Genomic DNA, 20,479 nt, shown 5'->3' on the forward strand with positions numbered 1-20,479 from the left:
CTCTATTATTGTAATATATCATCAGAATGCCCCACATCCCACATTTTCACTCAGGTCCACTGTACCGGTAAGCATAAACTACAAAGGTAACAAGCAACCTGAAAAAGACATGGTTTATATAATATAATTATATATAAGTATGTATATATATCTACACCAGTGCAAATATATCACAGCGTGCAGGCAGCAATAGTCTCTAGAGAAGCATAATAAAATTGATTCATAGTAATGCAAACGCATTACAGAAACAAGAGACAACAATGACATATTAGATATATAGAATATGCACACTTTAGCACGCTGATTTAAAATGATACCTTGCATTGACTCTTGCTTTGAAAACAAAAGAACAAATGTTAAATAATTCAGTAACAGATTCAAGGGCAGTATCTCACAATAAGGTCAACTGACTCAGATAAGGTATTTCACAAATCTTTACTGACACAGGTAAAGGCTTGGCTACACTGCAGGACTTGTTTGTCTTTTTAGATATATCAATGTAGTATCTTCCTTAAATTTCATTTACTTTTACCGTAATTTAGGAGCATTTTTTTCTGTATTTTTAAAAATTGCTCAACAACTAATTCACATTTGTAAAGTTGGTACAACTATCATTGAGGCCAGGAAAGATGGTTTTTGGAAGTAATAGAAAGGAGTTTGTATAATGATTACACCTAAAAGGGCTACTAAAATAAGCTACCATGGGGTCAGGAAAAAAGACATCACAGATGTCACTGAAGTAAAAAACCCTGTCAATCTTGAAAGTAAAGACTTCCATGCTGCCTTGCAATCTGCTTAAAAAGACGTTACTTTTTTTTTCTTGAAAGAGTAAAGCAGACCCATAGATCCAGCACATTAGATACTCAGTAGCTCAAAGAAGTCTAAAAGTCATCCCTTTACCTCTCATTGTTGCCAAGCAGCTCATTTTTACACCCCATGTGTACCACAACCATGAATATCTAGCAGTAAGTACACAGGCAACTGGTAAGCATGGGCTGAGCTGCATGGGGACCCCGAGAAAGAAAATGGGTCAACAAAATCGTGATGTATCTTGAAGGCATAAACAATGCAGAGTACAGGCTGGCAGGCTGAGCCATGGGGATTTCTTGTGCCAAAGGATACGTATTTTGACTGGTCACCCTTTGTTTTACAGTGCTGGCAATGGGTCTCAACAGAAATCTAAATCTCTTAAAGGAAGGTTGTACAGTTGACAGCTGTGTGAAGTTATGGTTCATTGTAAGACTTCAAAATAATAAAAACACTGAAGCTTGATTTCGTGCTCTGCAGTACCATTACTCCTTCACAAACTCCATGTGAAATGTGTACAGAAACAGAAATACACATACACACAGAATTAAACACAGAGAAGTAAAAGGAAACTTGTTATGCTTGCAGATTCAACCTGCAACTTTTGGACATGTAATATGCAGAATGATATTTGAGGTTAAAAAAAACCACTGAGTGGGGTACATTCCAACAATCTCTTTATATATTATGAAAACAGATATTTAAGAACAGGACAGCAGGAGTTGATCCCTGAAAACGCTACTGCCCCTGTCCATGAACAGCAGAGCTGATGATTCACTTCAGTGACACTCAGCACTTAATTTATGCACTATCGCTGTGTGGCAGGATTAATAGGACCCATGTCACGGGCACAGCGATGATCAGCCTGTCACAAACTGCTGCAGAGGACATGACACGGAGTCATTTTCTGCCTACTTCTAGTTCCCAACAGCTTTTCAAAATGCCTTTGCTATTATCATACTTTATAAAAGGCTTTGCACACAGAACTGAAGGAAAGAAATTCCTGAGCAATTGCACCCTATCGGGCTGTTCTGGTAGGAAAATGGATATATATGAGAAGACCATTTTCTCAGGGAAAAAAGAACAGCACGTGGGAGAGCATCTCTACAGCTACCACCGCGATCCCCTCTGCACAACTACGGACTGATTATCTGGAGCAGTCTAAGGCCAGCTACTGCCAAAACTACCCTCAATGTTTTCTAATATTCCTCCTTTTGGCAGGGCTCTTTGCTGCTCTGTGTGAATGTTGAAGGAAACCACAATCCTAACACTCAGAGTTTAGGATGAAGCTCAGGTATCTTCTAACTTCCAGCAGGGCTACAGAAACAACATAACTTAAAAGACCACATCTACTGTTAAGTGTGCTATGGTAGCCACAGTACAAGACCAGTTTTAACAAGTTTTAACAAGGAACTGCTTGAACTTCCAGCTCCAAAAGTCTGAGCTCCAAAGATCTATATGGCAAAGCTTAAAGCGCTGAAGTTTCAATGTACGGGGACTCGTCTCCTCTAGCTTGATGTGTCCAGAGCAGGTAGGCAGACTATCTAAGGTACCTTGATCCTCAGCTCCCTTGATCCTCAGTGCAACAGTTATGGACCTCCCTGAGGGCAAACCATACCTTTTTGTCACATTAACTAATTCCCTATCTTCTGCCAGTGCCCAAGAGAAAAGACCACAAAGGAGATGCTAAGTTCAGTGTGAAGAATTGCCTCTGTAGCTGCCTGTCGAGTCCCCGTTAACTAGAAAAGCAGCTTGTGAAACCAGAAAAAATGCATGAACTACAGCTCAGTATGCCCAGGAAGCTGAATTACACTGCTAACATTTCCATTTGTCTACTTCAGTGCTGTTGCAAAAACTGAAACCCCACTGGAAAAACGAGGATCCAGTCCTGCTCCAGCTGAAATTGCCCTGATCCCCTTGGGAACAGGTATCATAAAAAAATAGAAAAAAAAAAAAAGTTTGTTTTTCCTTACCAGAACCATGCAGGGAACAAAAGCAATTACAGAAAGCCACAGTAAATATACAGAAATCTATACACTCGTCTCCATGCTTGACTTTCATTCTCCTCTTCCCCTCAAATAAGTATTTTTTGATTCAAAAAGATTAATTCAAAATCACTGTAAAGCTGTAATCTCCTAGTGACTAACCCAAAGCAAATGTGTTTTTCAGTATAGTCTCTGAGCCTGTTCAGACAGGCAACATCTCTTCCTGTGCAGTACAGCCCTTACCCAGCAAAGCACTTAAGCCTGGACTTTATCTTGAAGACATTAGTTGTTCCTTTGATTCACATGAGACATGCAGATGTGAGAAGTTAAGATACTTCATCACTCTGATGGAACAGGGATTCAAAGGATCCCATTAGAGCAGAAGACATTCATGTAGTGTTCAGTAAACAGCACAGATGGGGCCTCCTCTGTGAGGATCACCGCGGTGGTACAGGTCAGTGTGTACCACAGCTTTCTAGAAACAGATGTTTCATGCAACATTCATTTCTGTTGACAACATGGACTTTCACACAAGAGTAAATTGAAATGCCAGTCACCGGACACATCCAGGACTTGGACTCAGGTGTTCATTATTTCCCACTTAGACAATCATCTCTCCCTATTATGTGTACATCTATTCCTCTTCTTCAATTGAAAAAGGTATCTTGGGCTCCAAATATTAAGGAGTGGACAGGATTTCAGCACCAGATATTCTTCTATTACTCCCTTCGATCCACAGAGATAAAATTTTCTCAATTTCTTATGTGACCAGAATTTGCTTTCCAAATCTTTTATTTAATTGTAAGTCATGTTTTAAGTTGGGGGTTTTTTTAAGTTTTCAAGATTTTTAAGATCATATACAAGTTTCCGCAAAGAAAAACAACAAACAAAACATTCGAAGCACATAAAGTCTTAACTGATGTACACAGTATGCAAAGCAACATGTACAAAACAAGTCCAAATAAAACAAGGAGGGGAACAGAACACTAAAGTCTTCCTGCAATGCCAACAGAAATCATACAGTCAGGCTTCAAGAGACCTTTAAAACACCTTCAGCCTCTCACACAGCTACACAGCTTTTAGCCAGATTGTGACTGGTCTGAATGGCAATAATGGCACTGATACCAAGCAGTTTATGGCTATTTATATATGGCTAAATAAATTGGGGATTTGAGGTCTTCAGAATTTTGCTGGCATTGTGAAGCCTCCAGAGCTTCACAATGTGCTTGCTTAACACTCCAGCACATGCATGCTCAGTCCATTAACCTGGGAATGCATTTTATAGCAGCCAGTTAGAATTTATTTCCACATAAACAGAAGAAAAGCCAAGTTGAGACTATATTAAAAATCTTTGCAGTATATGAAAAGATAGACTTTAAATACTTCTGCCGCACAGTAATGGCAAAAGAGATATCATTAGTTAATTTTAGAGCTAAGAAGGGACAGAATTATTATCTATGTGTAGCACTGAGTTGCAACAGAATTAATTTATTTCTTCACTGGATACTACAAGCCTGAAAGTGTTCCTTAGAATAGCAACTTTCAGCTAAATGCTGTCAGCAGATGGCTAGGAAAAAGGGTATCTAACAAAAAAAGCAGTGACAAAAAGTATTTCAGAGCATGTATTTTCTTAGGAAACCCTGTAGAAGATGAGACTTTTGGCTAGCATAATATTGTACACAAGGACATATTGCAGACTAAACAGGTAAAATAAGTAAGTCTACAAACAGAGCATTAGGCACAGATAACAAGATGGTATCCAAGGAACACAACCTGCTAGATTGGTTTAGCTGGGAGAAGACAGCATTGTCATTGTGTAAGTGGACAGAGTTGAAATGTCAGCAAAGTTACTTCATTTGGTAAACTGCAAGTGACTTTCAATGTGGTTTTTGGTAAATGGTGTCGGTAAACACAAAACATGAACCCTGAAGGTATTAATGCCATGGATGTCACACTCTCTCATACTGAGCCAGCCTACAGCTGGATCAGCAGTGTGCAAGAAGAGAGTCATTTGGCAAAGGCAGGCTTTTGTCTGCTTGCAAACAGCATTTGAACTGCCTATAATAATCACATAGATTTTGAGAGTCTTGAAAGAATCAAGGCATGCTATGCCTAAGGATTTCAGCTTCTGACTTATTTAAAAACTGTTACCAGTTGTGAGTATAATTTAGAATAGCCAAAATTCTTAATTTCTCATATCTGACAGCCATATAGGCCCATACATGCTTGTGTTTATGCCTGGAGAACCTGCAGAGCTGTATAAAAGCTCTACTGGCTACTGGATGTTTTGTGAAAAACCGGCAACAAAACTATGTGAAGAGGTTGCGTAAGGATTTGGCTTTTTTATACAGTAAAGACTTGCTTTCACAGGTCAATCTTATTTTCAGGGAAAGTTCAGCTAACCTTCCTAAAACATTTGACAGTCTTAATTCAAGCACCCTGAGTTTCACAGATACACACGATCTATGTCTGTACTGTGACTGCTGGTGACCAGCAGATGCGCAAGGTCTCTCTTCATCTACTCTGCTGTCATGAGCTGCTGGACATCTCAATGGCTTGCTGACACCGAGTTGCTTCCAATCTACAAGACTTCAGCATCCTGATAGGAATAACGTGTTTATACAATTTATAGGTCTGATTCAGAGGTCTGCGACACACAAGGTAAATGCACAGTGATGGCAGCAGGTAGTGGAATTTGCACAGAAGTTCACCAAGGTGTCCAATATGAGCATGAGCCCCTCAGTTTCATTTTGGGTTTAAAACCCAAAGCCATGAAAATCAATGACAAAATTCACATCGACTTGGAACCAGAATTCCCCCTGCCAAGTTTACAAAGGCCAGATATACAAAACAAATGCAGGCTTCTTTTAACAGTTTCGTTGGTATTTAGATGAATTAGCCATTAGTTGCCATGTTGCACATGTAGACTTCAGGATGAGACCAAAACTGCCTGGCATAATTAGACCTGCAGTATTACATGGTCATTTGTATACTTTGAGGGGAGTCCTACACGTAGCATGTCGCAGATATAATGAACACTGCCATATGAGGCAGTCACAAATGTTTTAACGCAGTACCCCCATGCTTTGAGCTGTCGATAGCTCTGGCACTCTATCAGGCTTTAATAATTGCTCAGGCTTTAGGGATAGATTCTGCTTTCACAATTTAACAAAAAATGAGCCCTGGAGTGCTTAGATTTTTTCATTTGCAGGAGGTAGATCAAACAGTTAATAAGTAGAGTTAGTATTTAAATACCACGAATACTGAGGATTTAAAACACACAGCAAAATAATATATTTTCAATGATTCAGTGACAGCTTGAACATGTTTGACTGCCTGTGCTATCTATTGTTGCTTCCAAATATGGACCACAGGTTTACAGCAGACTCAGAATCTGCCCTTTCCTCTTATCACTACAGTTTTGAGATCTGAGACCAGCTCGACAAGTAAAGCACCAGAATTCTAAATTTAGACAGAAACAAAAATAATTACTTGAATCACTTTAGGTTTGTTTTAAAAAAGTATCCATATTAAAAAGATATTTTTACCTTATTAATTAATACATTTACAGACTTTTGGCCAGAAGGGGTAATTCTGTGGAAAAGAATTGCAAAATAATACGTAGAAAACTGCAAAGATGAGACTCTGAATTTAAAAATATGAGAGAATCCTATTTTCTTTGCTTTCCCCATTTTTCATCTCATTACCTTGTCACCTACAGATGGCATTATGCTATTCTGGCTAGCAGGACTAGTATTACCTTATCACAAAATTTGTTTTCATAAGGAGAGTTCCCGTAGCCAGGTTTTTTATTACAGTTACACTGCCTCAGTATTGATATTCTGTGGTGTAAAATTCCCTTCTATTTCTTCTTCCTAGTTAAAGCTAGAAAGTGTAATGAAAACATGACCCAACCCAACTGGACTGATTGGCTTAACACTATATGTCCACTATCCCAGTGTGGTTCTCTGTGGGCTAGGTCATAACAGCATCTAGCTAGGCACTGGAGACTGGCCTGCTACAGTGAGACAATGTCAAGTGCCCTCTATTGTATGACTAAAGATCTTCCTACTACATCGGTTTAGCTCTTTTTCCTTTACCTTTCTGCTCGGATTTTGTATCGGAGAACAAAATAGGCAATTAGGCGCAGAGAGAAGAAGAAAATTCCAAGAACGATGAAGTCCAGGTAAAGTTTGGCATTTTCTACATCCAGTTCTCTCAGAATGGCCTCTGATTTTTGAAAATGGCAAGTATCATCTTTGTCGCAATGCAGATCTTCTCGATCCAGCCCATAGATGGAGAGAATAACTCCTTCGAACCCGTATCTGGAAAGAAGAAGGATGGATTACAAGGAAAAGTCCTGATGATCTGTTTAGAAGTACTCCACCAGCAATATAAATCCTGTGAGAGCTCAGCTGGAAACACCAAGGGGTTCAATATCGTTCTGACACATGTGTCTCGGGGCAAGTTCTATCCCTGTTACAATCAAGCAAATGCCATGTCACTGGCATTTTACGTAAGATTGAACAAGGACAGAAGTTTTGCCTTTAACTGCTTCCAGTTAGCTTACAGTGCAATTTCCCCAAAGAAAAATGTTAAAATACAAAGCAGACTACTTTCAGCTCATATTCAGAAATTCCTCCTTTAAAAGTGACATAATTAATTCCATTTTTTTGAAACTAAGCAACGAGATATAATTACTGTTTCAAGTCAGAAATATGCTAGAACTGGCATCAGTCTAGAACGTCTCTTTCCTTCCACACACCACAGTTTCACTGACAATGCACAGCTCCTGTTTTTCCCCTGGAACTGGGTACACTTAGGATTTGATTTTGCAAGCAGATACACTGACACAGATCCCATGCACGTGACAGCTCTCTCCAGCTTCAGGAAACCCCATATGTGCTATACAGTGGTGTTAAGGCCTCATCTTGAATTCTAACTACTAATTCAGGTGCGGTCACTTAATCTTTGACAGATCTCTGTGTTAAGACCTCACCTCTCAAATGAGAGGACATTTTAGCTTGGGTTTTCTCAGTCATATTGCAGCTTTGGCACGGTGGGGAAAAAGGGGATGGGAAATTTCAGCTATAAACATTTAAGTGCCTAGTCTAACCTGTCCCTCTGTGCTAGCTCTAGAGGTTTCCTGATGGCAGTCATGCTATCTTAAGATAGCTGTCTCAGACAGCAAGAGTGACAAACATAGACAGGATATAAGATGCCTGTGTCTCTTAAATCACTAGCTTAGATTAGAGATGATACAAATCCCATGCTTCTCATGGCAGTGCTACTGCAAAATTTAAAAATAAGTCTTTATCCAACACATCTACCTAAGATGCAGCAGTGATTTATAAAACACTTTCTTCCAAAATGAGGTGCTGGCATCAACTTCTCAGCTGGCCATACTGTACCTATTATTTCAGAAATCCACTACTGCAAAATTCAGGGAGATTTGTGTGCTGTGCAATCCCACTGAATTCAAGGGAACTGACATGGATTTGTGGCTGATAACCTGTACTGAATGTTCCTATTTATTTCACACCAAATACAACATAGAATGTAGTGAGATAATGTGGCACATATCACATGTATGTTTATACTCTTATACTCTGTAGTCTATTTGGCACTCAAAACAACCAACCAACCAATCAACCAAAGTCAAACAAACAGCATTTCCAAGATGGGAGGGTAATGGCCTCCCTAGCAATACCTGACATAGGAAATGTAGGACATCCATTGCAGGTATGTTGGAATGGTATCAAAGCTGACAAAAAATCCAGAGAACAGAAGCACAGGGATGGCAGTAACTGGGCCCACAAAAGTGGCCACCTGCAAAGAGAAGGAATAGACAGTCTCCCGTCAAACAGGAGTAAAAATTAACTTGTTCTGTCACCTGATGTCCTGACCTCCAGTGAGGAAACTAGCCTTGTTGTAGCTGCTTCTGTCCCTCCCTCTGCAAAGGTTGAGTTTCTGGGTAAGTCTTTTCCTACTTTGCCTCCTGCAACCTTTCTGTATGTGTACAAAAGAATACCTTCCTGAGCCACTGCTTCTCACGGCCTACATCCACTACATAGATGCACAGTAATTCATTGGTCCTGCAGTTTTCAAGACCTGCTCAACCTGGGATGAATAGCAAGTGACAACCCACTTAAGCAGGGGCAGGCACAGCCCCATTCAGATGGGGAAAGAACTTCAGAGCCTCACATCCAGTGTGCACATGCTGTTCAAGTTGATGGTATATCAGACCAGGGTAACTTTTTGCCTGTCATCTCTCAACAAATGTCTTGGGGACATAGCAGCAGTCACAGTAAGCAGTCAGTGTTAGGAGACATCAGGGTTGCTATGAGAACACGAAACACCATCAGTACCTGGAGGGATGTAGAAGCTGCACCTATGAGGAGACCCAGCGACTGAGCCACCAGCGATGTCATGGTTCCCAAGGCTGCGAAGAGGACAAATCGGAGTGCATCAGAGGGCTGTGAAGTCATCCAGTACACGATGCTGCAGTAAGCCACAGGAAACATGATCTGCAAGGAGATACATCTGGAGTTAGTTCACTAAAGACAAACATTCACTGTTACTCTATCAGGTGAAAACATGAGGAGTTCTAGCTAATTTATGGCTCTCAGCCCTTCTATTACATTCATGGCTGAAGAGAATAAACACATCTGCCACAGACTGTGATATCTATCTCACTACCTGAGCATTAGAAAACAGATCTCGCTCACTTACAGACCTTTTCAATTCCCTCTCTGCAAAAAAATAAAATACGGTCATCTGTTTATTAAAGAATACTGAGTCAGGTCTTGGCTTTTGTGAAGGCCTGCTGTTTACTCTTAGGGTGCTTCTGATGTGGACCTGAAGCTTCAGCACACATATATGGACAGCTTCTCTGCTATTCAGACGGATAAAATACTAGTACTAATCTTCTTGTCAAGTGGAGTTGCAAGGAACTTAAATGGTTCTTGTTGTATTGAACAGTACAGCATATACCTGAAAAGGAACATCAGCCATGGTTTTGGCGAGATAGTAGGCTTTCAGGCTGTACCAGTAGTTCAGATGCTCTCTAAGGAATACTCCCATCTCAAGAGGAACTGCAGAGAACACAAATTAGTATGTTAGGTTGTCAGTGTGCAATATTCTTGCACATAATAACATAGTTTATCCATACCTAACCCTGAACTGCTGCAGTCCCATAGTTGGACTGGAACTCTGAGTCCTTTGACAGATCAGTAATAGTTTCAGTGATTTGTAATGAAACGTAAGAGGTCAGCCCTGAGAGCTGCTCACTGTCTAGGACATGTAACAGTCTAGTCAGATGATCTGAACCTCTCTCAAAGCAGCTTTCTGAAATAAAAATGATGTTAAAACTTAAAGAACTTGGATATTCCTTTTGATCCAACAGGAAATGCAAAGTAACAGCACTCCCAAAGAAAGTATAGAACAGTCCATACTGCAGGAGTTTGCTTCTGACACCACATGAATATGCTGTTCTCCTGCAGGAGTCATGGCTTACAAGTCCTAGAGAAATTATTACTGCTTCCACAAGACCAACCACAAGCTTAGGACACAGCAGAGATGCACTGGCACCTTAGGAAAAGGGGAAATTCCAGTCCAGGACTGTAACAGTGAACCGTTGGGGTTGAGAATCACTGGCAAAACTCGTGATAGAGAGGTGCCACTGGACAAGCCTACCTTAGTTTGCCTCTACACTGCAGTTTAATGAGTGCAAGATTTATGCCCACACCTCTCTCAGAAGTAGCAGCACAAGTCATATGTTATATGAAACAGATACACTCCAACACTCTCCCAGCTTCCTGCAATCTCCTTGTCCATTGATGTATCAGCATGACTGGTACTCACATGTAAGGACAGTTGGCATGAGCGCAGCAAACATAAGAAACAACATGGAGAAAAAGAGGAAGCCGGAGTTGCTGAGGACTTTCTTAGCTTCATTACCAATGCCCAAGTAGAGCAAGCCGATGAGCAGTCCAATGCCAATGTGTGAGGTGATACGCAAGTGAGTCAGGACCTACAAGCAAGGAAAGAGTAGTATTTCTGATCAGAAAGTCCAACCTCAAAAACAATGGCAATATGACTGAAATCAGATATACCGATTGCAGAAAAGGTACTTATGTACTTGTATAACAGAAATGTTTACTTCCTATGGGCAAACTAGTTTTCAGCTAAGGAAAACTTACTGTAATGAGCAACCCTGTATGAATCACACACACAGGTATTACCGTACAGAAAATTTCTTCCTGTAAACACAGACAGAAACTACAAATGCTGGAACCTGAACTGTCTTACTGTCCTTTTACTGTCATGGAGCCATTGGCCATACATCAGGAGCAGCAGATTTTCTGACTACAAGATAAATTTCCCAGAGCAGAAGGGCGACAAAAAAGGTATTTCAGGCTTGTATAGACCCAATTAACAGAATCAGGCTTGAAACCGCCTTTTGTGTCTTCTCTGCAATACAGTATTCCTGCAAGAGGTATGGAAGAACAAAAGGAATAACAACATTTGGAACAACCACAAGCCTTTACAGTTGAGCAGCGATAAAAAAATCTTAAAAACAACACTGTTCTTCAATCTATGCATCAGAAAACAAGTTACAGTTTCCCCTAGGTGGAGATGAGGAGAAGACTGTATGAATCATGGTTAGAGCTTGCACTTCTGCATGATACGCTCTCCATGTGTACCAGAGACATTCTCATTAGCTAGTTGAGCAACATGAGAATGTGAAGCTGCATGTATGCTTTGGATTACAACAGGCCTCCCACATAAACATGAAAATTCATTTTTGACCAAATATTTGGTTCTAGACCAGATGTGCAATCTATCCCAGATTGCAAGAAGGCAAAATTCAACAACTTAATGAATGCTTGAATGACAAATACACTGTTTTACAGCGATGGAGAAGAACATGTTATGACAAAGAAATGTGCTGGCAAAACAACAAATGGCCATAATATATTTGGTCTGGAAGTAAGACCATATATACTGTGGCTATCTGACCACAGAGGCCTGGATACAGTGGTCCAGTAGGATTCTTCCAGGCCTTGCAGTTCTGTGTAGACATGTCTACACTGCCAATGGTAGGGTTCTAAAGAGATACCTGCTGGGGTGCAGGGGAAAAGCAGTGTAGCTGCAGCATCTGGAGCTCAGGAAAGCTCAGCTTACCCTGTCTCAAGGGTCACTCACTCATGCTGAGCTCCACATGCCTCAACTACTTCAGGTTTTCACTATGTGCCCACCAGCATAGATACATTGTCTTGCTTTCTCCTTTTCGAAGGACAGGTATGTCAATTTAATATAACAATATATATTGGTGTATATATTGTCTTTCCTCCCCGCCATCTGAAGTACTGAAACCCTTCCAAACCACAGAAAAAGCAGCAGGTAAACCCTACTCAGATTCATCGAATTGCAAATTTGGCACAGAAAAAAGCACTTGGCCAACCAGTACCAACTGCACTGTATATGAGTCCATTGGGCAGGTGTGCAGGTAAGGTCTGTCTGAGGAAGCTCATCTCCTTAACGAACGCCTGTTAATGAAGGGACAATCCTATCCAGGGCACATTTCAAAGCATCAGACAATGTAAATAGCCCTATCTCTTAAATCTACAAACAACTGAGCTACTTAGAGATAAGAAAAACTCTCCTGAATTAAAAAAATGTTGCATTACATTTTGCTAATGCAAACTAGGCACCCAAAACATTTAATGAACTTACATGAAATACGTGGGATTTGAGAAGGGTGTGTTTATTTTTAAGAAAAAGTTGGAAGATACTTTTTGTTCCTTGAGAATGAAGAGTTTCATTATGATACTTACTCCATCTTGATTTCAATGGTATGAAAACAGGTATGTTCCCTTTTCCAAGAAGCAAATTTTCTATTTATTGATTTTCTATTTCACAAGGAAAAAAGAATAACTTCAAGTATTAATCTTACATCACGCTGAAATTTCTTTCCCACTCTGGATTTTCTACAAATACTTATTTTGTGGCACATCATTATAATTTTATGCTCACTTTTCAGCAGAATAATTAGCTATATAAGGGACTTGCCAGCACAGAGGGGATGTAGGCTTTAGGTTTTTAGCCCAGATGCTTCTGAGTTCCTCTGAAGAAAATTATTGTTCATAATGAAGATGGTACAATTAACAGCAAGACTGAAAGATCAGTCTCTAAAATTCTGTGACAATCTTCATGCATGGGCTGCTGGACAGGACCTTTGAGGAGTATTACACTACCTCACAACCTACTGAATAGACCTTTTGGCTACAAAAGTTATTATAAGGGCAGTCTTACCGAATCCCTCATGATGGTGAGAAAAGTTCTTTTGAAGAGGATACAGAACTGGGTTAGGCAGCTGGCGGAGAAGCTGTGACAGCCTTCTGTGGAGGAGGAATCCTGCGGAAACACATAAAAGAATAAACTTCTTTCTTTGCAGCATCTTGCTTAGTTTTCATTCACAAAACCCCACTTTCATCAGCTGAATGTGCCCAGAAACCTCCTCCATGAGGATTTAAATTCTCTTCCTCCCCCTCCAATCTCAAGCCATGCCCATTAGCTGTGACAGACAAAATACCTCTTCAGAGGGCCGGTGCCAGAGGAAGGGATTCAACTCATTCTCACCACCAACATCTCTCTTGTAGTCTGTGTCACAGATCCTCTCCCGTACCGCCCTTACCAGCCGGCTGTTCTGGTCTCCATATTCACCAGATGCTACCTCCATAACTACAAAAACCAGAAAGTAAGTTATTACTGGTTTACTCTACTGAGTAGTTACAAGCCTTATTTATTAGAACCCCTTGATTCTTTTGCACTGGCAGAAATAGTTTTGCCTAAAACAAACTCTAAAATGCCACATGCAAATTCATATTTAGAATCACACACATAATATAAGTCTATCTTTCTATAAATCTTTGGAGAGTTCTCTTCATCCCAGAAGTTAAATGAACTATTTTAGAGGAAAGGGAGTAAATATGGGATAGTCTTGGTAATAAAATATGACAAAAGTCTATTTTTGTGGTCCTTACTGCTTTGGAAATAAGAAACAACAATGAATAACCCTCAATGGCATTAGCTGTACAATACCACAGTGGTATTGTTCAAGATTTTAAAAAACAACCAAAAAACCCACAAAAAACCAGAATAGTGGGGCCTCTTTGAAAAGCCACTGAGACTAATTACTATGAGACATTAAACAGTATGTTTTATCTTTCATTTCCTGGACCTGGACTTCCACCAGAGAGAAATACTCACTGAATTTTACCACTAGATGGCATTGAAATTACTTAGAAAGAAGCTGAATAATTTTATTTTGAATTACGGTACATGAATGTACACATGCACATATGCATATATGTACAGAAGTTTAAAACATACCATGGGCCCCATTACCCTGAAGGAGCTAGTCAAACACAAAATGAATTAAATAAACTATTCAAACTGTCCTTACCAAAATCTGCTGGATTGTGGTAAGTTGGGCAATTCAAACCCAATTCTCTCAAGTAAGGGACTAGGTTTAATACCTTCCCACGGTAAATGCACTGACCTTGACTTAAAACATAGAGCTGAAAAACAAGGCAAAGAAAAGGAAAAAGAAAAATGTGAAATAGGATCAAAACACTTGAACCTGCTATCTGTATGACAGCAATCAATGAACCCAATGACCTATTCTTGTCCCTGTGGGAAGATCTGTCACCACTCAGAACTACTTTTGCATGGAACTACAACTAATGGAAAATGAAATGCTTAAGGTTTGAATTCTGCAAACATTCACTCCAGAACTTAAAAGCACATTAACACAGAAACAGACTAATTCCAGTACCAGACACATGCTGAAAATAGGCAAGAAACCGTAAAGTCAAGCCATCTAATTTCCACACATTATGGGTATTTTGGGTTGGGAGACAAGGCTGGTGAATGTAGCAATGGAAGGAGAGGAATGGCACAGCAATGGGAAACAGCTTAACTATTCTTACTTTTAACCACACTATTGACTTTAAATAAACCTCCTTGCCAGACTGGCAATCTGCAATGGCTTGTTCACCTATGGTGTAGTGGGTTTTCTCTTAGCTCTCACAGGTCTAATTTAAATTTCCTAACAAGATGGAAGTAAATTTAAATCTAAGCTAAACATGTATGGTCCACATCCTGTTGTTAGGTTGCAGAAAATATTTCGAACTGACTTCATTTCAACGATTATTTCACATGAATAAACTCTCCAGAAGTTACATCTGTGTAGCTAGGATGAGAATGTGCACTAGCAACATTGCAGCCATTGGCACTAAAGCTCTCTTGCTCTCAAATAACCTCTCATTTACGCTACTGACAGCACTGTGCCCAGGAGCACTGGTGGGTGAAGGCATGAAAATCACGAATGTGATAATCATAATTTGGCACACATACCAGCCAGATTATTTAAAAACATTACATTTAAATGATGGAAATGGGCACAGAAGAAAAAAGATAATTTAAAAGTACATTTTGCTCTTATTTATTTAATTTCTTTATTTGGTTTGGAATCATGCACCTGAATTATTCATGCTTTTGCTCAGAGTGTGTAGCCTTGAAAGGATAACTCACCTAAACTGCACATAAAGAGAAAGAGTTTGAGAGTAATACCTGATCAAACAACTCAAACAGTTTAGCACTGGGCTGATGAATCGTGCAAATGATGGACCTGCCACCTTGGGCTAAAGCCTTCATCAGAGAGACAACTTGGAAGCATGATGCACTATCCAAGCCACTGAATAAAAGGAAAGAAGTAGTTTGTTATCCACAGGTCCATAGACAACATGCAAAACCAGCAAATATATTTGTTACTTCGGTCTCTATTATCCTTTTATAAATTTTCCCTGTAGCAGTTTAATTTTATGATATGCCAAACTTATGCTTGTATTTCTCCATCAGTCTTTTAATTAAGTTGGAAGCATGCCTGAGAATGAAAAACAGGAGTATTCTCAAAGCTGCCTTAAGGGACTTCTACATTTTAGGACTACCAATTTAAATGCTCCCAACTTTAATGAATAGATACATATTCATAGCTCTCCCAGCCTCCTCCTAGACTCATCACAGAGTCTGATTCTAAATATGCTATATTCACTATTAAAAGTCACACTTTAAAATGCTTATATTCAAACTATCTTTGCTTGAAAAAGAAAACTCATGCCACAATCTGAAAATAATTTTCTCTCCCTCTTCCTTCCTGTTTTACTTTGTGTCTCCCTTAAAAATTGTTTATAGTTTCATGGCCCAGCGGTTACAGCAGTGACCCAAGGCACTAAGTACCCAAACCAAATTATTTCTTGGGGCCTTATTTGGTATTTACAGGCAATACAAAATAAGCCTTTTCCAAGGACTTAAGAGGTGAATAACCTTTCTGCAGCATTGTTCAACCACATAAAGTGATATTTGTCTAATTTTAATTTTTGGCCTTGAAGTACCTGGTTGGTTCATCAAAAAACATGACAGGAGGATTGTTCACCAGCTCCAAAGCAATGGCAAGGCGCTTTCTCTGGCCTCCAGAAAGACTCCCAGTCCTCGTGTTGGCACATGTCAGCAAACCAAGGGCTGTCAATATTTCCTTTACCTAAAGGAAACAGAACAACGTATGTCATTTACATGTGTTAGTGTGAAAGAAATCATCTGGAATATTGTGTCCAGTTCTGGGCCCCTCAGTTCAAGAAGGACAGGGAACTGCTGGAGAGAGTCCAGCGTAGGGCTACAAAGATGATCAAGGGAGTGGAGCATCTCCCTTATGAGGAGCGGCTGAGGGAGCTGGGTCTCTTTAGTTTGCAGAAGAGGAGACTGAGGGGAGACTTATAAATATTTAAAGGGTGAGTGTCACGAGAATGGAGCCAGGCTCTTCTCGGTGACAAACAATGATAGGACAAGAGGTAATGGGCACAAGCTGGAACACAGGAGGTTCCACTTAAATTTGAGAAGAAACTTCTTCTCAGTGAGGGTGACAGAGCACTGGACCAGGCTGCCCAGAGAGGTTGTGGAGTCTCCTTCTCTGGAGACATTCAAAACCCGCCTGGACGCCTTCCTGTGCAACCTCATCTAGGTGTTCCTGCTCCGGCAGGGGGATTGGACTAGATGATCTTTTGAGGTCCCTTCCAATCCCTAACGTTCTGTGATTCTGTGATTCTGTGATCTTTCCTGATCTTCACGGAGATTGTAAATTAGCTCTTGGCATTGTTTCACCATCCATACACTGAAGCCTTTTTCCATCTAACATAGGAAAGGTACATCTTAAACATTTATTAGATTCAGTGGGCTTAACAGCCTACCATTTACTATTTTGACCCAAATTCTACTTGTTCATCCTACATGACTTGTGTCAGTATGGAAGCCTTGCTTGTGAAAATGGAGTGGCAATCAGTTCTTCTATAGCACCCCTTGGATATGGCGCTGATGTTGAAAGAGCTTTGCAGTATGTGAGGAGTGAAACCAAGAAGCTTCTTACAATAGATCTTCTAGGCTGTATTTACAAGGGACTAGAAAACTGTACAACAAAAATCAGTGGCTTCTATAGAGCAATGCCCCACTCTCATCTCATCTTCACTGTCTCCAAGTACGGCCATTGATTTTAAGTGTTTTCATTCTCCTCAGAGCCAAATCAGTTGCATTTGTACTCTCAGATGTTTGGGATTTCCTCAAGGCACGGCCTCAGGAAGGGCACAGCTTGTCCCAGGGTCTTTGGAGCAAAAGGAGAACAATCCCAGCTGCTACAAATATTTCTGTTTCAGTGATTGTAGATCTAGCCTGGTAGCCCTATAGAAGGAAAATAGCTCTCTGGTATCAGTAAAAACGCAGGTTAAAAAATGGCTGAATCCAAGCTACATTGCTCAAGCAATCAAAAGAATAACTACTTATAAGGTAGAAAGGCCACCCAGACATTTAACGCTTCACTAAAATACAGGAAAAGGGGCCTGTCATTTTTTAAAGTAGCAGTTGCTTGGATAGAAGTACTTTTCCAGAAAGGTTGTTTAACACTGTAAAAATTGGTCAGCTACCTCTCCCAGTCAGAAGGGGGAAAAAATCAAAACCCATCAACCATTGTTCTCAGAGGGATGTGCCCAAATACCTCCTTCCCTTTATGGGAAGGGCTCCATGGGACATGGGCAGCACAATCCAGGTCAACTAGACACATAAAGTATGGTTCACTGGAGATTTTTCACTTCTCTCTGTTTTAAACAAGTATCCGTAATCTTCCCAACACAAGTGCCTTAATTAATAAAAAATTATCTATGATAAATATTTACATTAAAATTTACAACAATAAAATGAATGACCTAGTCCAGCACAGGCCAGTAACACCAACTGGGAAATGACTGCCCTTCTAATAAGTGCTGAACAAATGCATACAGCACAGTTTTTTCCTCAAAGAGCTGTTTGTAATGACAGTGATGGTGTGAACAAGTGAATTAACTTGCTTGGCCTAAAGTGTAAATGAATTAGGACTTTCAAAGCAGAAATAAAATTAACAGCTGTATCTAAACAAATGGATTTTCCTATAAAAAGACCTGTGTTTAGCTTATTAAAAACAGTATTTGAGAGAATCAAACAAATCTTAAGCTACCAAACATATGTTGATTCCTGTAAATTTCCCTCTCTGAAGCTCTTTCTGATTTTCAAGGATTCTCCGCGATTTAAGAAATGCCAAATGTTCCAATTTAGAAATAAACACATACAAAAGACAGTCATCAAAATGGTTGCTCTACCTTAGAATCTGCCATAGTTTTCACACTACAAGCAAAGGGTACACTTTTCACCAGATGGGTCAGAAGCAGTTTCACCTTCTCCTTTATAAGCCGCTGCTTAAAAGTCACATGCCAGCTACTGCCAGAGGCGTCTTTTACGAGAGTAAGAGACTCTTCTGAAATGGGTAAGTCCAATAAGTCAAGCTCAGGCCTCCAGCAGATACAAAAAATGAATTAAACTGGCACTGAGGGAAGAGCAGAAAGCCTCTCCTGTTCCTGAGACAGCAAGCCACAACTTCCTTATGTCTATGTTCCACTCTCACCCCTGTGTCCCCTCATCTCCTTCTTCCTACTGCACAACTCGGTTTTGGTTGAGTCCTGCAAGGTGGCTTCTTGCAGTCACCTGCACAATTTCCTAATGTGTCCATGGAGGGTCCCCTCAGTGCATGGCTTTGTGAGCACAAAATGAACCAAAATTAAAATCTCACTCCTTCTATTTTTGAAAAAGAATACTGAAAAAATAACAGAAAGCCCAAAGTTTGAATTTTACAGGAGTATGTATAGCAAAAACACTGGGACCTTCTTATACCAAAAGTAACTCCCTTTTCATTGGTGGGACAACTGAGTTGCAAAGCCACTGGAAGACTTGTCCAGAGTAACATACATGTCCCTAACAAAGGCAGAAGGAGCAGACAGCTTTCCTGGAAGACAAATCTCTGCGATAGCCATGGAGTCATGTTATCACATGAGCCCCCTTAGCCCTCAGTGCAACCCTCACATAACAGAGGCTTCCCCCTCCAGAAGGCACTGTGTGAGAGGTCATACTGTCTCCTTGTTGGTGCTGTCTTATGCTGGACTGAAACAAAGCGTGAGGCCAGCCGAAAAACCTCAAACGATTTCTGAGCTACCGTTTCACTTTCCATGACTCTCTCAACAATGTGAACCATCTCTGCTTTCACCGCTGCTGGGATTTTTCATTTATATTTAGCTGCAGGCACTATCCTCCCCCTCCCCAGGCATATATAGTTTTGAAACACACTGTGCAGCACCAAACTCTTTCACTTGTAGACTTCGGCATGTTCTGGTAACTTCATCTCAGCAGAGCCTGAGCTCTGAGTGTCCCTAGGAACACACAGGCCCAGACATTATAAGCGCAGAATAAATGTGTAGAAAGGCCACATTTCCACTCTTTGAAGTATAACTGAGGTGACCGAATTCAATTGAGAAAGGCACCTCACATACAAGCTAACATGTCAGAAGCCATTTTGTCTGGTCACAAACCTCCAAGGTATCTTCTTTAAAAGCACAGCACTGTGTCAGATCAAAAGATGGGGAGGGATCACGGCAATCAGATGGGTGAGAGGAGCACACTGCCTAGTGGAAGTCCAGCTGGTTTATAGGTCTCCACAGACAAAAACACACCAGGACTTCTCTCCCACTCAGGAAAGTCATATGTGAGTCACAGGCAGAAGCAGGACAGAGCAGCAAATGTGCAAGAGTAAACTGTGGAACCCATTCCAAGAGTTTTAGAAAAGATACGTACATCTTTTAGCCTGGTTTCCTACTTGTCCAAACCTCAGAAACCCAATACAGCATTAGTCTGTATCTTAATGCAACTGCATTGACTTGTCCAGCGCAACAACATACCCACCAGCATAGCCATAAAGATCAACACTCCCACACCTGAGCACAGAAATCTCTGCAGCAGTTACAAGAACCGCAGAGTTTTTCATTAGTCTTTGGAAAAATGAAGGCCTACACTCACCATTGCTAGACGTGACCAATTTATCTTGTCACACACAAGATGACTGAGCCCTCAGACGTGCATGTAAAAGAACCTAAGGTGCTGAGGTACATTAAAAGGAATCTTACAAAACCTGTGAAATTATTTGAGTAGATATTTTACAATTATCTACTCAATCTGATACTGAAAGCAACTTTCATAGAGACTGTAGTAAACACTCT

The 20,479-nt window shown here is 40.4% G+C and overlaps 1 protein-coding gene across 5 annotated transcripts in view; it reads right to left on the reverse strand.

Moving 5' to 3' along the window:
* Positions 1-6,438: 6,438 nt before the first annotated feature.
* Positions 6,439-20,479, reverse strand: part of ABCG1 (ATP-binding cassette, sub-family G (WHITE), member 1) — a 50,394-nt gene continuing 36,353 nt past the window's right edge. The window contains exons 6-15 of one of the 5 annotated variants that reach the window (XM_010191421.1): positions 16,253-16,398; positions 15,432-15,555; positions 14,263-14,377; positions 13,390-13,538; positions 13,110-13,211; positions 10,656-10,824; positions 9,786-9,886; positions 9,161-9,319; positions 8,503-8,621; positions 6,439-7,117 (exon numbers count right to left, since the gene is read on the reverse strand). In XM_010191421.1, coding sequence (XP_010189723.1) covers positions 6,889-7,117; positions 8,503-8,621; positions 9,161-9,319; positions 9,786-9,886; positions 10,656-10,824; positions 13,110-13,211; positions 13,390-13,538; positions 14,263-14,377; positions 15,432-15,555; positions 16,253-16,398 — 1,413 coding nt within the window. In that variant the 3' untranslated portion in view covers positions 6,439-6,888. Of the gene's footprint in view, positions 7,118-8,502; positions 8,622-9,160; positions 9,320-9,785; positions 9,887-10,655; positions 10,825-13,109; positions 13,244-13,359; positions 13,539-14,262; positions 14,378-15,431; positions 15,556-16,252; positions 16,399-20,479 lie in introns of all 5 variants that reach the window. The other 4 variants (XM_010191420.1, XM_010191419.1, XM_010191418.1 and 1 more) reach the window with 4 other exon arrangements.

This window comes from Mesitornis unicolor, unplaced genomic scaffold (assembly GCF_000695765.1).
Source record: "Mesitornis unicolor isolate BGI_N332 unplaced genomic scaffold, ASM69576v1 scaffold18699, whole genome shotgun sequence".
NCBI lineage: Eukaryota > Metazoa > Chordata > Aves > Mesitornithiformes > Mesitornithidae > Mesitornis > Mesitornis unicolor.